At 31.8% G+C, this 16,738-nt stretch overlaps 3 protein-coding genes across 6 annotated transcripts; 2 read left to right on the forward strand and 1 right to left on the reverse strand.

Annotated features, from left to right (window-relative positions):
• Window positions 1-2,596: 2,596 nt before the first annotated feature.
• On the reverse strand, window positions 2,597-4,856 carry LOC127245824 (UPF0481 protein At3g47200-like). The gene is made up of 2 exons (XM_051266898.1): window positions 4,162-4,856; window positions 2,597-3,227 (listed from the first exon to the last, which is right to left on the reverse strand). Exons 1-2 carry the CDS (start codon window positions 4,854-4,856, stop codon window positions 2,597-2,599), a joined length of 1,326 nt encoding a protein of 441 aa, XP_051122855.1.
• Window positions 4,857-7,186: 2,330 nt separating this feature from the next.
• On the forward strand, window positions 7,187-10,157 carry LOC127245869 (translocase of chloroplast 34). Of its 4 annotated transcripts, none has more exons than XM_051266970.1 (8): window positions 7,187-7,303; window positions 7,801-7,905; window positions 8,127-8,234; window positions 8,312-8,436; window positions 8,749-9,025; window positions 9,408-9,476; window positions 9,573-9,734; window positions 9,818-10,157. In XM_051266970.1, the coding sequence occupies exons 2-8, from the start codon at window positions 7,807-7,809 to the stop codon at window positions 9,893-9,895; spliced, it is 918 nt and encodes a 305-aa protein (XP_051122927.1). In that variant the 5' UTR covers window positions 7,187-7,303; window positions 7,801-7,806; the 3' UTR covers window positions 9,896-10,157. The 4 variants fall into 4 exon arrangements, with proteins under 4 accessions (XP_051122927.1, XP_051122925.1, XP_051122928.1 ...); XM_051266968.1 differs by lacking the exon at window positions 7,187-7,303 and adding an exon at window positions 7,304-7,451; XM_051266971.1 differs by lacking the exon at window positions 7,187-7,303 and adding an exon at window positions 7,310-7,464.
• A 138-nt stretch (window positions 10,158-10,295) lies between these two features.
• LOC127245868 (uncharacterized) lies at window positions 10,296-12,393 on the forward strand. Its single transcript, XM_051266966.1, has 2 exons — window positions 10,296-11,301; window positions 11,754-12,393. The coding sequence occupies exons 1-2, from the start codon at window positions 10,845-10,847 to the stop codon at window positions 12,335-12,337; spliced, it is 1,041 nt and encodes a 346-aa protein (XP_051122923.1). The 5' UTR covers window positions 10,296-10,844; the 3' UTR covers window positions 12,338-12,393.
• The last annotated feature ends 4,345 nt before the right edge of the window (window positions 12,394-16,738 follow it).

Consider the following 16,738-nt stretch of genomic DNA (forward strand, 5'->3'; position numbering starts at 1 on the left):
TGTAATTTTTCAACAAAAATAAAGTAAAATTCAAAGATATAGAAAATATCCTTAAACTTGATTAATTAGTGCCTGAGATTAGGAATTTCTAAACACTGTATGGTACAGAAAATAAACTGGAAAATAAAAATACTGAAATTTAAAGTGGTGATCCCCAAATCTGACTTTGCTTTGTTGAAGTTGATTGAAGATACCCTGCCAAATGATGATCCAAACCCTTAAATATTTTCTGGGAAACTGTACTGAAAACCGCCGCCCGAACGGTTACAACGTCTCCTTCCCAACCGTCTTCCAACCCTTCTCCTGCTGACACGTGTCCTCAGCAGACCAAAATTATCCCTATATTTCACTCTTTGAGCCGACCACAGACCTTCCGCCCTTTTGGCCCGACTGCCAATCTACAACCGTATTGGTCCGACTGCCAATCCTCCCGACTTGCAAACCATCTGACTTGTTTGGATTAGCTACAGACATCCCGACTAACAAACCATCCGACTTGTTGGTCCCGCCGCAGAGTTCCGACCTGAGAACTTCCCGACCTGCGGACTTCCCGTCCTGAGGACCTCCCGACCTGCGGACTTCCCGTCCTGATGACTTTCCGTCTTGAGGACCTCCCGACCTGAAGGCCTCCCGACCTGCGGACTTCCCGTCCTGAGGGCCTCCCGACCTGCGGACTTCCCATCCTGATGACTTTCCGTCTTGAGGATTTCCCCCCGACCTGAAGACCTTCCGACCTGAGGTCTTTCCGTCTTGAGGACTTTCCGACCTGAAGGCCTCCCGACCTGCGGACTTCCCGTCCTGAGGGCCTCTCGACCTGCGGACTTCCCGTCCTGATGACTTTCCGTCTTGAGGATTTCCCCCCGACCTGAAGACCTTCCGACCTGAGGTCTTTCCGTCTTGAGGACTTTCCGTCTTGAGGACTTCCCCCCGACCTGAAGACCTTCCGACCTGAGGTCTTTCCGTTTTGAGGACTTTCCGTCTTGAGGACCTTCCGACCTGAAGACCTTCCGACCTGAGGTCCTTCCGTCCTGAATTTTCCTTAGAAATAAATCTATTTTCCTTGATTTCCTCACGGTGTCCTTCAGCCAGTGCAATCAACTCTATTGCCAGGCCCATTCTTCTTTTTACCTTGGGCTTTTTAACCTAATTCTAATTTTCATACATAACAATATTATTATATTATTTTTTGTATAATTAATACTAGGGTTGGCAAACAGATCAGGTCGGGTTGGGTTCGGGTCAACTTAAATGGGTTACAAAACCTTTGACCTGAATCTGACCCATTTAATTAAATGGGTTGATATTTGCAACCTTAACCTTACCTTTTATTAATCGGGTCAATCTGAATCTAACTCGTATAACCCGTTTAATCTAAAAAATTTAAATTTTAATTTAAAAATAAAATTTATACTAACAAAATTTTTAAATGCATAATATATATACATATTAAAGCAAAAAATTATTTATTCATATCATGAAACCGATATTCAAAAATTGAATTAACAAACACTACATAACATAATAGTACATAACACAATCCTTTATTTTTTATTATTTATTTTTATAAAATTGGCCATAAATATTGAATTGTATTGATAAAATTAAAAAATATATTTAAATTTAAAATAATATTATTAAATAGGTTAGACGAGTTATTTTCATATTGAAAATGTAGACCTTAACCTGACCCATTTAATTAAATGGGTTAAACGGGTTTGATCCAATTATTAATTGGATCGAAAATCTCAACCCAAACCCAACTATTTCAGGTCAGGTTCGGGTCGGGTTATCAGGTCGGGTTAATTTTTGCCAGCCCTAATTAATACTCCCTCCGTCCACAACCATCAACTAATGTCCTACTTTCCTATTTGGGACGTCCAACAATTATTATCCTATTTCCTTTTTTAAACACAAATTTTACATTTTTACCCTTCATTCATTTATTACTTTTAATCTCTACCATACACTTAAGGGCATATTTGTCCATTCATAACAAAAAGACAATCATCTAAAAAACGGTCCAAATATACTTTAGGACAATAGAAATTGGACGGAGGAATTAATATTCATAGTTTTAAAATAAATTTAATATATATAATTAAAAATAATTTAATATATGTTTAAATATTTAAAAATTATATAACAATTAAAAAATATATGCAATATGGATATCATTTTGTAGAGAATAAAATCTTTTATAATACAAGTAAATAAAAAAATATTTTTGTTTATTTATAATTAACATAAATTAATTTTATAAAAGATGTGTAGTTTTAAATATAGATAAAAATATATATATTTTTTTTTAGGAGAGAGGTAGAAATTTTTTTTTAGGAGAGAGGTAGAAATAAAAGGGGTTTTGAGTTGTCATACGTCATTTACGATATTGTATGTTATGTAGTTAATTAAGTTGATTTATATTTGTTAAATATGTTTTGGTTTAATAATTTTTACCAAAAATAGAAAGGTGTCATTGGTGTCAATTGTAGTGGGACTGAGGTAGTATATAATTCACATCTATTTATATTATATCAATGATATATTTAAACTTAAAAAGTTTATTATTCAAAACTAGTAAAAAAAAAAAAAGATCCCTCTATACATGAAAGGGATGAATGGTAAAAAGCGTTTGAGCAAGCGTCAAGAGAAGTAAAAAAACTCCGGCGAAGAGCGCGATCGCCGTCCACGGGCTATCGAAATACTTATGCACGAGCTCCGCCATCCACGTCAGCCTCCGGCTGCCGTAATGTTTCTCGATCCTCGCCTTCACGCCGTCGAAAATGTCGGCGTTCTCGACGTCGTAAGTCTCGATCTCCCTCAAAACTCGCATCACTTCCTCGTCGCCCCCCACGTTGCTTATGAGTATCCTCCTCTCCCGCAGCTCCTTCACGTCCCTCGCCGAGTGGATCATCGACTTCATCAGATTCACGTACGACGTCACCGTGTAGTCGGTGGCGCCGCTCGCGCAGAGCTCGTACGCGATGAGGTTCGAGAAGAGGATAATCGACTTGTTGGAGATGAATCGGGCGGGGAGAAGAAGACGGGCGAAGAAAATGTTGTGTGATTGAAATGTCACGTCTTTGAGACACGAGGTCGGGCTCGGGGCGAAATAGATGCCCTTGGCTTTGAGGTCGGTTACGGAACGGGACGTGTAGGCGAGCGCCTTTAATGTCGAGTGTCCCGCGGATGACGACGATGATGATCGGGTTTTGGAATCTTTCCGGTGCCTGTGTGTTAGTTGACTTTATAATATATGAATAAATAAATAAATGATACTATTTTTAAATTAGATGATCATTAAACTTATGATAAATTGCATTATATTTACTTTTATTTTATTATGAATGTATAAAATACTTCATATTTGTAATTTTTCTTTATGCTATAATAAAATAGGTGCGAAATATCTTTCTCTTTTTTTTTTTCATCCAAATGCTGATGAATATATCCTTAATTATCAAGTGTTATGTAAATAAATGATATGAAATGTCTTGAATATAAATCATTCTTTGAATAAAATAAAATAAATAAATATATAATTGATTGACTATTCATAGTATAGTTTATAAAATAAAAAAGATTCATAACTTAGTCCTGTAAGGATGGTCTGGTGGTGGTGTAGGGTTTGGATTTATGACCAGCTGCGAGATTCATAACTTAAATTTTAATATAAACTATGAAAAAATTGATCAAAATTATTTATTGTTGTAAAAGAATGATATTTAAGATATTTTATTTAATTTATTTAAATAATACTTATATAGACCGATTGTTGGATGGAATAATATTTTATATCTATTTTAATATAACATAGGAGGTTTTCACATAATTCTAGGTATTTATAGGTCACTTTTAAATTTTGTATTATTGTACTTAACATTAAAAATATCTTTATATTTATATAGTTTTTTATACAAATGTCATTTTATTAGTATTATAAAAAGGAAATTTTTAATGTTAGTATTTTTGTAATTTTTTTTTAAGTTATACTATGTTTTGATATATATAACAAGTAATATTAAAATCAACACCTAAAAAAATAACTGAGCCATTTAGAGGCAGACTGAAGTAGTAAATGAGTTTTTATGTAATTTACATATTAATATAAATATACGTATCTATTTAATTTTAAATTTTTAGATGAGAAAGTCGTACAATAACCTGAAAAGATTCCATTTTGGTTGGACGGGTTCATTCATGGGGGAAGTGTATGTGAGCTTTCGGCGCAGGGCTTCGAGCAAATGGAGAGGCATATCGTCGCCGGATTCCTCCCCATGCCGGCTGTCGTGGAACGTCGAAAAGTTCAAAAGCCCGTCGAGTAAATCCGACCCCTTCTCCTCGTCGTAACGGAGGCGGGTCAGCAACGAGATCACGCGGAATGGGATCTGGTTTTCGATCAAGAACATGTCCGTAACGGTGTAAGAAAACCCGACCATTCCCATGGTGTCGAGGATGCCGTCAAGCTTGTTAGAATTGGACAGTGCCTCCATGTGATTTATAATGAAGCATCCGTCGAGGAGCATCATTTCGGAGAGGGCCTGATCGTCGTAGTCGGAGGTGGAGCCGGCATCGTAGCAGGCACGGATTTCGGAGATTTCGTTAAGGATGTTGTCGCGGAAAAATGCCTTGTCTTTGCCGCTCCCTGTAATGAAAGCTTCGACGGCTTTGGCCTTGAAGCTTTCGCCTAAAATTAGGTGCGGTTCGCCGTGGTGGTAAGGGCCGAGGGAGACTACCTTCGGGTCGTAGTTGCGGCGGCTCCGCACCACCGCCGGCAGCCGCTGCATCTGCCGCCGGCCGCCGCGGCGGCGGCCGCCGGAAGCCCGGAGAAGATCGGTTTGGATTTGGAGAATCTGCATTTTTGGGTCCTTTCTATCTATCTTAGAGAAATGCTTTTGGTCGTTTTTATGTGGTAGTAAAAGTTGACCTCATTTATTTTAATGATCGTTTGGATACGTAATTGTAAGTGTAATTTGTGTTTGGTTACTTTACCCCTTTTATTATTATTATTATTATTAATTTACGGTGATTCAAATAAGCCGCCGTTCGTCATAGCGTTGAGGATTTTCCAACTATGACCACTGGCAAAGCGTAATTCAATTGCACGCTAACCTTAATCAACTTGGTAGCATTCTTTTTCATTCTCGGAAGCACGTTTATTTACGCACGCAGTCATTTTTAATTCAAAATATTATTTTTTTTAATTATTTTTATCTATTTTATTTAAAACAGTAATTATTATCGTTTTTAGTAAAAATAAATATATACTATAATATCAAAATATTTTTTTTATCAATAAAATATTATTATTTTAAATTTATTATAAAATTCAAATAACCTTAAAAATGGTCTTACCCCTTTAAATGAATAGAGAGAATATATAACAATAAAAATTAATAAAAACACGTAAAAATCAAAAAAATATATAAGTTTATTTATTACTATTTAATTTGAGTTTCTTTAATGTGAGAATATAAAAAAAAAAAAAAAAAGAAAAAATTATTTTTCATAATATTATTCATTATTTAAATAGAAAATTCAATCCTCCAAATATAACCTAAAAATAATAAAGCATTCTTTTTTTAATATCTTATTACAATATTCTCAAATGTTTTTATAAAAAATAAATTATTTATTCTCACAAATATCTCGATAGATCACTAATAATACAAATACAAAAGAGTGTTTAGGTTGGATTTAAAAATCACCACTGTTCTGTCCATACCTTTACTTGAAATTATCATTTTTTTATATTTTAAAAAAAATAAAAAATATAAAATCAAACTTTAAAAACACACACAACCTCAGGAGTGGTTTACTTTAAATTTAATTTTGATTTTGAATAATGATTTAATATAATATTTTATGAAAATAATTTTTATTTATCAAAAGTATTATAAGCTGCACAATAAAGACAATAAATTACAAGTAACATCGAGCTTAAAACAACAAAATACGCGACATTATTCAAAAATATACTTGTTTGTGTTTTCAAAATATAAAGATAAAATATAATACTTCTTTCGTCCCGCTAGAAAGTATACATATTTCTATTTTTTACGTCCAATTACAAAGTAAATATTTCATTAAATACCTAATTTTTTTTCACAAATATCGTTGTTTTACATTACATCACATCATTACTTTTACATAAAAAAGTAAGGGAAAAAATGTCATTACATTAATTTTAACTACCCACTATAATTAAAATACTATTATTTTTTAAATATCGCGCTAAAAAGTAAATATATACATTGTAAGTAGACGGAAGAAAGATTATATAATTAAAAATATATATATATTTTTATAAAATTATACTTAAATAAATTATATATTTAATATGAATCATTTTGAAAAAAGAAAATTTTATATAATAAATAAATATAAATCTAGTCATTTATTCAAGAGAAATATAAAAACATTGAAAAAAAAAATTAATGTAGATAAAAAATAATTTGAAAGTAAAGTAACATCTTTGAAACTATTTCAAGCAATACAGTAAAAATATATTACATATTTTTATTTCACAGAATATGTATGCTGTGAAATAAAGATATTTATAACGTATGTATTTTATAGAAATACACTATGTGTTAAAATTAACTGTCACATATGTATGCAACTATTTTATATCTTATACTTATATTATATGTAATAATATCGCATATATTATTTGTTAGCACAAAATCAAGATCCTAAATCCGTAACTAGGCTTGAATGTAACCTCAAGCAAATGCAACCTTTATTAATGTTCAATAAATTTACATTATAATTTTGAATTTGATTTTCTTTTTTAAGCTTTCTTAAATTTTACTATTTGAATTATATATATATATTAATAAAAATATTTATTAAATATTATTATTTTCATAACAAATTCAAATCATTTTTTTTTTTCAAATTCAACCCAAAAAAAAATAAAAAAATACAATTTTATATGTAGTCTTTTGCCGCACAAAATAACGTGGACAAGAATGGGCTGATTTTGAAGAATTTCCCCCATTCAAGTCTATGCAATTTCTAGCATCAACTCATATTGGGCTCGAATCGAACAAATAGTATTTTTTCTATTACATAAATTTTTTGAACTTTTTAAAATTATAATTTTTTATTTTTTTTTCTGTAAAAAAAATTCTCTTTTGTAATAGGAGCCGAAGTTGTTGGAATTTGGTATTAAAATAAAAATAAAATAAAATAATGAGAAAAGAAAAGGGTACGGTTGTGGGTAGATATCAGGGGCATCACGGGTGATCGGATTCGTTCATTACGAAGAGAAGAGTTCCAAAGCGCCGAATTGACAGATAAGGTTTTATCCCCTCCAGATTTTGCTAAAACCCTTCCGCGGCCCCTTTCCTATCTCCCTCTTCTCGATTCCTTTTCTTTCACTGCCTTAATTCTGCTGTAATAACGATATTAATGACTTCATACTTGGATTGCTTGTGTTGATGCGAGGGGTTCGTGATTTTTGTGGGTTTTTTCTACTTAAATGCTGCTCTATCGCTTCGTTTTTCATTTTTTGGGCGAAAATTTCTAGCCATTTCGTGAATTTTGCGGCTCTAATTTCACTCTGTAATTGTCATGAGCTTCTAGGGTTTTGATGTTTTCTGTCTAGGGTTTTTCTTTTCCTCTAATTTTGGGTATGGAAGAGCTGCTGGAGGATTATCTTTCTTCATATTTAGCGACATTAGATAATAATTTTGAATATAATTAGTTACAATACCATCGATTCTGTTTCTTGGTAGATTCTGGATTGCTAACCGCTTAGGAAGTCTTAATTGAGGTACTCTTTTGGATGGTGTTCAGGAATCAATGGCGGGGCAGCTGATTAAAGAATGGACCGCTATACAGCAGTTTCCTTCGGCCACTCAGGAAAAATTGCTTGAGTTGTTGGGGCAATTGAAGAACAAGGTTAATAATGTCATTCCTAGATTTTGCAAAAAATGTTGCTAGTTATATACACCTTTCTGTTGTCCAATCGGAGCATGTAAAAATTCATGGACTATACATTCAATATGGAGTAATATATACTTTGTTTTTGGAGATTGGAGCCTTGTTTAAGATGTTTATGCTGGATTTCTTAAGTAATAATGTCGTTTAAGGATTAATTTGAGTTATACTATTTTCTATAGAATGTTAACACATTGACAATTCTGGTGATGGGGAAAGGAGGTGTTGGAAAATCGTCCACTGTTAATTCAGTTATTGGCGAACGAGCGGTGACTGTGAGTGCTTTCCAGGTACAGTTTCAAAGCCTTACACTTTTGTGCAAGCAGAGATGTGAATTCTGTCTGAGATTAGTTGCTTGATTTTCCAGTCTGAGACTCCGAGGCCGGTGATGGTTTCAAGATCACGAGCTGGATTTACACTGAACATTATTGATACTCCGGGGCTTGTTGAAGGAGGATATGTCAGCGACCAGGTGCTCGAGACCATAAAAAGGTTAGAATCAGTGGCGCAAATGCTTGTTATAGTGTTAGTTTGTTTGAGGGTTGGATTATGGGTTGAGTTTTGAATACTAAAATCTTGAATTGAAATAGTTATTTTGATATGATCTAAATAAGTATTGACGAATGTAAAATTAATATTTAGTATAGTATAAAAAATAAAAAACAGATGTTAGATTTGATGTTTAATTTTTAGTATAATATGAAAAACCTAAAAAAAACAACCCTAGTCTTTGATTTAATGAATGGTGAAAAACCGAAAAAAATAACCTTAGACTTTTCTATCTTGCAATGACCTGTTCTATAGTTTTCTGGGCAGATTCCTTTTGAACAGAACCGTAGATGTGTTGCTTTATGTGGACCGTTTGGACGCATATAGAGTGGATAATTTGGACAAGCAAGTTGTTAAAGCTATTACTGATAGTTTCGGTAAGGAAATATGGCATAAAACTATGGTGGTTCTGACACATGCTCAGCTATCGCCGCCGGATGCATTAAGTTATGAGGAGTTCTTTTCCAAGAGATCAGAATCCCTTCTGAAATGCATACGACAAGGCGCTGGAATTGGCAGAAAGGATATACAGGTATGCCTATTCTTGCTTTCATTCTAAGGGCGTTGATGGTTGTATTTAGAGCTCTGTAGACTGCAGGAGACGAGCATGATAGTTACATACCATGAATAGTGATTTCTTGAAAAACATGAATTTGTTCTTCGAGTGTTAGCTTTCAAAATTTGTTTGGGGGTTTAAATTTTGGATGTGGTTTTGAATTGTAAAAGTTTAAATTTGAATAGTTGTTTGATGGATTTCTTTAGCTGCTGCTTTGTTCAAAACATGTGATAGGAATAATAGGTTTTATCTATTGCTTGAGCATAATGTTCGACATGAAATAAACATATTGCAATTTATATTTTCAGCGTTAAACCTCAGTATCTCACTCTACGTATTGTGTTTGCTCGTGTCATAGAAATACGCCATTTCCGTGGCTTTGGTTGAGAACAGCGGGAGATGCACCAAGAATGAAAATGACGAAAAGGTGATTCTTCACTACATTTTATCTGCCTCTAACATTCAACCTATCGATCCCTTTTTATTTTTTCTAAAAAATTCGACTGGCTCCTCTGAATCACAGGTTCTGCCTTCTGGTACAGCTTGGATTCCCAGTTTGGTCAATACCATAACCGATGTCGCCTTAAATGGAAAACCGGGTATCCTGGTCGACAAGAAATTGATCGAGGGGCCAAATGCAAACGACAGGGGAAAGATCTACATCCCATTGATCTTAGCTTTCCAAGTAAGGATCTTCCCAACTTCATTGTTGTGTTCCTCGGCACTCAGCTCTAATTATTCCTTCTCTTACTTTGGTTGCGAAAACAGTACTTCTTTGTGATCAAACCGATACAGAAGTGGATCAAGCAAGATATCATCAGAGAATCGAGCCCAGCGTGGGATTAGGAATCACTTTTTGATTATCTTCGGCCTTTTCAAAGGTTCCGTCCACTTCTTTTTCTGCACTCATTGGTGGCTTCCCCGAGCTCGGCTGTCGGAATTTTGTCGAATGTGTTACAAGGTATGTTTTATGTTTTTTTGCGTGGATTCTTGTTCTTGAAACTGAATTGTTGGTATGGAACTGCAGTTGTCTCTCAGCGTTAGACGAGTTTCTGAAGTACTTTACATTTTATTCTCACTTTCTATATTTCAATTGGTTGCCCATGAATTAGCCTTTGTTTCAATAATTTTGATTTTTTTTAAGCCAAGGGCGTAATTGGATTTGAATTTGATTTTTAAAATATAAGTATAGGTTTTTACTTTATTTTTAAAAATGGAATATGATAGTAGGATAATATTTTGAACGAAAAATGAGGGCTTCTTTGGTTTGCGTGGAAATTTAGTACTCCTTCGTTTTGTTACAATTCAAAATACTGTTTTTATTATTTCATCTGTCTCATTTCGTATCTATTTTTATTAAATAAGTAATCATACTCTAATATTTTATATGTATAATTACTTTATACTCAAAGGGTAAAAATATCAATTTTTTTATTATATATTTTTATTAACTAATAAAATATTATAATTTTTAAATTTATTACAAAAACTCTAAAGAGCTTATTTAATTTAATTTGGGACTAAAGAAGTATATATTTTACGTGTGTTTATTTTTATTTTTACAAAACAATATATTTATAAATAATACCAAAAATAATCTTAAAATAAAGATAAGCAAAGCCTAAATTATTACGCCGTAGGAGTTTAGGAGTGAACAAAAATCCAATCCGATTCCTTACCACCTCAAATTCCCTAATAATTCCCTTACCATAAAGCAAGGTAGCCAGCCTTCCCTTTCTTTTTATCAATACCAAAACAACCTTTCTCTAATGTTCAATTTTACTATTCTCAAAACATGCCAAAATTATGGGTCGAAGTTTGCCTTGTCTCCGCACGAGGCCTTCGACCTTCATCCCTCTTCAAACTCCAGTGGTTTGCGGTTACATGGATTGATCCATCTGACAAATATTGCACTACGATCGACGAGTCGGGGGCGATCGATCCTGTCTGGAAAACGAGATTTTCGACTAGTGTTCGGGTCCCCGACTCGGGGCTCGACCACTTGGGTCTCCATGTTGAGGTTTATAGTCGAGAACCAATCTTTCTTAGGGAAAGAATCCATGGGAAGGCTAGTATTGGCCTTAAGGAACTTTTCGATGAGTGTGGGAATGGCGAGACTCGATTTTCTAGGCCGGTCGAGAAATCGGGAAGCTTTCCGATCAGAAGAGAGCATGGAATGGGCGAGACGAGGGGATTTGTTGATGTTTCGATTAGAATATCGACTGAAAGGGAAGAACCTGAACACTCCAAAGGTAAATTTATATTGAATTTATGAGGAAAAATAATAAAACATGTGTAGATATTGTAAAATTAACCGTTTAGATTTTATTATAATTTTGAAAAAAAATAAAAATTCATTGTCATAATGATTTTTTTTTTTTTCAAAATAAAAGTATCGTTTTATCTTTTTTTTATATTATAATTAAATAGTATAATATATATATATGTATATATATAATTAACATAGAAAACTCAAAAAAGTGAAATTGTTATTTCACATAGTCAATATTAAATAAGATCTATTTATATATATTTACCACCAATTCATCATGTAGCTGAGTGTGTTTGTTCAGAGGTTTAGATTTTGACTTTTATTTAAATAATAAAAATTTTGAATTTAAATAAATTATGATATGATATAAATATATGTTAATTAGTATTTTTTTTAAAGAATACACCCTGATAATTAATCTTAAAAATTCAGATAATGCAAAGCAAGAATCATCGCCGGGAAAGTCGTACGGCAGCAGTGCCGATCTGCCGGCGGCCGAAAAATATGGAAGCAACAAGCCGGGGAAAATTGTGCTGACCTCCCGGCGGCGGGCCGTGGACGCCCTGGCCGCGCCGGCAGAACCTGGTGGCAACCAATCCCAAAAATTCGTCCTGAATCCCCGAGAGGCGGTGGAGACCCTGTCGGAAAATCCCGGCAGCAACCACAGCCGGAGCATTCGCCTGATTTCCCGACCGGCGGCGGTGCCCGACGATCCCGGAAGTCACCGGCACCGGAACTTCAATCTGATTTCCCGACCGGCGGCGGAGGAACTAGAAAGGAGACAGGCTGTGGAAATTGACCCTGATTCCGTCACACACGGCGTCGCCGGAAATCGCCAGCCACCGCCGGTTCGAATGGCGGCGGCGGTTGGATACATACGGACAGAGTTTAGTGAAGAAGCATTGGCGGCGGCCGCCTTCATATTCGGGGATGATTTCCTGCCAACGTCGGACTTTCGTGGAGGTTCAGGAAATGCTGATCACTACTGTACACTGTGCTATCAAAATGGATTTTAACCATAAATAGAAATGCATATATTTAATTAATCGAGGACAAATACACAATTATTAAATTTTTTAAATTAAAATGAAATATTTAATTAATTGAGAATTTAAGATTTTATTTGTCTAAAAATATTTTCAATACGATTTTTAATATATTTTATTTTTTTTACAAAGATCAATTTTCAACCTAAATTATTATTTTTATATTATCGACATAATTATTTATGATTCACATGAAAAAAAAATTCAAAACAAAATACTAAACTAATAATAAATACTGATGATCTTTTTAAATAAGTATAAACTTAAGGATTTTTTTTATTTTTACAATTTTAAATTTAAATTAATACTATTCTTCCCACAAAATTTTATATAAAAAATATATTAATTTTCTTTTTTTCTTTTAACAGAATATCACATCAATTGATACATAGCAGTAAAAATACCTTGACTTCCACCGTAGAAGTAGGTTTGTTGAATTGAGTCCCCAAACTCTCGTCTTTCTTTCGTATGTATTCATTTTGATTTTCGTTACTTTCGGTTCATTAGTTTTACTAGGTTATCCAAATCAGCCTGCAAAATAATAATAATAATAATAAAAAGAATCTTGATCATGTGCAAAGTATACATTATTACAATATATGGCATATGATCATCAATGCAAAAAGGCCCACACACATATATTGAAGCCTAAGCACAACGTCGATCAATGGATCCAACAACTTGTACAATCGTAATTTTTTTGAGAATGCAATACGTATGATGAATAGAAACAAAATGAAGGCACGGCAAAAGGAGCTCCCTTCAGTCCAAGTATAGAGGGGGAGGGGTGCAAAACTATCTCCCGCATCATCCACTCAATCAATCAGCCTAATACCCGAGTCGATACGATATAATATATATGTATATAATCTATCTTCTCTTATTTGTTGGTGGATTGGTTCACTGAATGAGTGATTGAATGAATGAGTCGGCAGGTAATTCAACCCCAATTCTCATCCATCTATGAGTGGGCTGAAGGAAGCTCTTTTACGCCGTATCTTAATTCACATTAATTACTCAATTAAAAACAAAACCCTACTGCTAATTCTAAGCGTTCATTCATCACTTAAATTCATAATTCATTAATTAAATTAAAACACCAAAAAATATCATACATTTCTATAGCAACAAGAAATGAAAAAAGCCCAATGACTAATTAGTTATTGTTGCTTTTAGATCAAATACTTATATTTTCTATATGGAACATCAAATCGAACACAAACCCTATTTTCTATATGAAACATCGAATGGAACACCGCATTTAGATCAAATACCTATTCAGTTTTTATTATTTTAGAAAAATATATTTGAAACATATATAAGTTTCAATTTTGAATGAAAATAAGATTACAATGCTTTACTCTATCAAAGAACATAATGTAATAAAAGGACAGGTAAAGAACTAAAATTAAAAAATTAAAAATGAACAACAATAATAATCCAAAGAAACTATTACAAAATTGAGCAGGATGACAATCAAAGTAATGCTAATTAATTAAAATCTCTTTTTCAATCTATGATTTTATATATTAATAAAAAGTGATTAATTAATTCACAGGAAGAAGAAGAAGCCTAATCTAGAAGAGCAATATTTGAACATAAACAGAAACCCCATTTCCCCATATTTTGAAACAACAGCAAAGTTTACTCCAAAAACGAAGAACAAACAGTGAAATCTGCAGACAACATAAAATTATCATATGATCATTCAATGGGCAGTCAGAAATATCACAGCAGTGATGATCTTATATATCTACACATATAATCAGCTTCATTCATATTTCCAAGAACTAACCACAATCAGATTCAATTATTCATCATTCAGTATGTACTTGCATAAAGAGAACCAAATGAAATAAAAAATAAAACATATAAAAAACACATTAATAACTTTCCAGAATTCTCTCTGTAGAGAATTGATTTGGCAGTAAGAAATAAAGAATGAATGAAGAGATGATATAGAGGAATCAAATTAATAAGCAATTAAGAAGTAAATAAAAAATACAGTAAAAAGCCAACAAATTCCCGAACACACAAAATAGAGAGGATTGGATCATTCATTGATTGACGGATGAATGAATCGATGACGCTGGTGATCAATGAATTGGAAAAATATATATATATATACAAAATGTGCAGTGAAAGAAGGGTTATATATATATATATATTAAACAGTAGTGTGAAAATTAAACCCTAATTTCTCTCTGGATCGCACCGAGATCGAAGTTCGGGAAAGAAGAGACTGAACACTGTGTACTACTGTTCTTTACTGTGTGTTGTGTGTGCAATGGCAATGGCCATGGCAGTTTTATGTATACAGATGTATATATATATATATATCTATCTTAATTTGTGAAAGAAAAGAGTGTTTGACCAGTTAATTTGGTAAGGATGATAGACAGAATTGATATTTTTTGAACAAATAGAAAGAGTACTCTGTCCATCCCGAAAATTTTGTCCGCTTTTTGGTAGATACTTAAATTTAGAAGCCGTATAATTATAATTAATAAATAATTAAAAATATTTTAGTAAAAATAATTATTATATAATAAAAATAATTATAAATTAAAATAATTTATTAGTATAATTAAAATTAAAATAACTTATAAATTAAATTTTTTAAAATAAAATTAAAATGTATAATTTTTTTTTTAAAAAAAGTAACAAAATAAATGAGATGAACGAAATTGAAAATATGTACATGAGATGTGGGACGGAAGAGTATTATGTTTTAGATTAATTTACAATATAGTACACATAGAAAAAAACATATTTACTCTTTGGTTTAGATAGAATTTTTTTTTCTTTTGAGATTTTCAAAGTTTTGAAATTTTAAAATAATAATATATTAATATTTAATATGATATTTTATATAAATATATATAATGTGATAATTTTATAAAAATTAAATAGTACTTTTCATTCAATTTTGAGATTTTTATTTACTTTTTATATATATATATAAATTAAATAATATTAGCATTATAATAGTATGGAATAGATATAATAGCTTACTTTTACATATAACTATATATTAATAAATAAAATAATAATAAGTGTTAAAAAATATTAGTAATTAATAACAAGATTCATAATTACTGAAAATGAAATATAAACTTTGAATTATGACAAAATTAAAAAAAATGAAATATTATAAGTGGATGGGAGTATAAAAAATTTAAAAAATATTGTGTGATAAGAACCAATAAATATTAAAAGTAAAACAAAATATATGAATGCAGTGTGTAATAATAGAAAGTTTGAAAATGAACCTGGCCTGGCCTGGCCTGGCCTACTTCATGTTTCATGTTGCACTTTAGGTGGGTGCAGCAGCAGTCACTGTTCTACTTTGCCACTAGCGAATCAACTAGTGCTGTACAATTCATAGCAATACAGGGCTATTTTCGTAATTTCCTATTGCATTCTTTGTCGTTTAATAAATACTGTTTATAGCACAATTTTAACAATCCATTTGTCTGCCATGAATATATATTTCTTTTTATACGTAAATTTTAAAATATAGTAGTTAAATTATATTTATGACATTATTACAATAATAGATAAGATATGAGAATTTTTTTATAATATTTATAGAGATTATAATTATCAAATGACATTAATTTAACATCCAACAGCACAAAATGTATTTTTTTTTTTTTTTGGTATTTTTATTTAATTTTTATATTTAGAACAAGTTGGCATATAATCCATATTACATGTAAAATTGTTTTTTGCACTTGCATCAGTTTTCAAGCTACTTGTCTAAAATACCTTAATTTCGTTTTTATTATTTATATTTTAATTTGTTTATATAATATCAACCAATTATTTTTTATTGTTATTATTATTTTCTCTGGTTCCATGTTGAAATACTGCAACTTATGACTTTTGGCAATGTAAAAGATTAAAGGGGCGTGGGGTTAGTCTATGGGCCCCGAAATAGATGACCTATGCTCAAGCTGAATCGTTAAAGTACAACACATTTAGCTCTGCTTACATTCACACTTTTATTAAAATAAAAACTAAAAATACATCATCATTTAAATTTATACTCATTTTTCTTTTGAATGGTCATTAAAAAATATTATTATTTTTTTTTTAAGTAAAGAATTATTATATTTTTTTATTTTTCTAACTATAAAAAAATAACCATTATTACTTACTTTCATGAAAATTCGTGTCCGATCAAACGAGCACATATTTGCATAATAGAGATAGTATATTACATTAAATATTTATTTTATTTTATAAAATATTACGCTGAATTTTTAATTTTATAATATTCTACACAATATATGATTTAGGATATATTTGATTTTTTTATTTAAAATTCAATATTTAATTTGAATTTTAACTTAAATAATAGTATAT

This window comes from Andrographis paniculata, unplaced genomic scaffold (assembly GCF_009805555.1).
Source record: "Andrographis paniculata isolate CXL003 unplaced genomic scaffold, ASM980555v1 Contig25END, whole genome shotgun sequence".
Classification (NCBI taxonomy): domain Eukaryota; kingdom Viridiplantae; phylum Streptophyta; class Magnoliopsida; order Lamiales; family Acanthaceae; genus Andrographis; species Andrographis paniculata.

What these genes read in the sequence shown, in the direction of transcription:
- LOC127245824 (XM_051266898.1), bottom strand. Translation starts at nt 4,856, where the DNA reads ATGCAGATTCTCCAAATCCAAACCGATCTTCTCCGGGCTTCCGGCGGC. An exon ending in CCAAAATGGAATCTTTTCAG is followed by an intron (nt 3,228 to 4,161) that starts GTTATTGTACGA and finishes ACTAACACACAG; the next exon opens with GCACCGGAAAGATTCCAAAA.
- LOC127245868 (XM_051266966.1), top strand. Translation starts at nt 10,845, where the DNA reads ATGCCAAAATTATGGGTCGAAGTTTGCCTTGTCTCCGCACGAGGCCTT. An exon ending in AGAACCTGAACACTCCAAAG is followed by an intron (nt 11,302 to 11,753) that starts GTAAATTTATAT and finishes TTAAAAATTCAG; the next exon opens with ATAATGCAAAGCAAGAATCA.
- LOC127245869 (XM_051266968.1), top strand. An exon ending in GTGCTCGAGACCATAAAAAG is followed by an intron (nt 8,437 to 8,748) that starts GTTAGAATCAGT and finishes CCTGTTCTATAG; the next exon opens with TTTTCTGGGCAGATTCCTTT. An exon ending in CATTGATCTTAGCTTTCCAA is followed by an intron (nt 9,735 to 9,817) that starts GTAAGGATCTTC and finishes TTGCGAAAACAG; the next exon opens with TACTTCTTTGTGATCAAACC.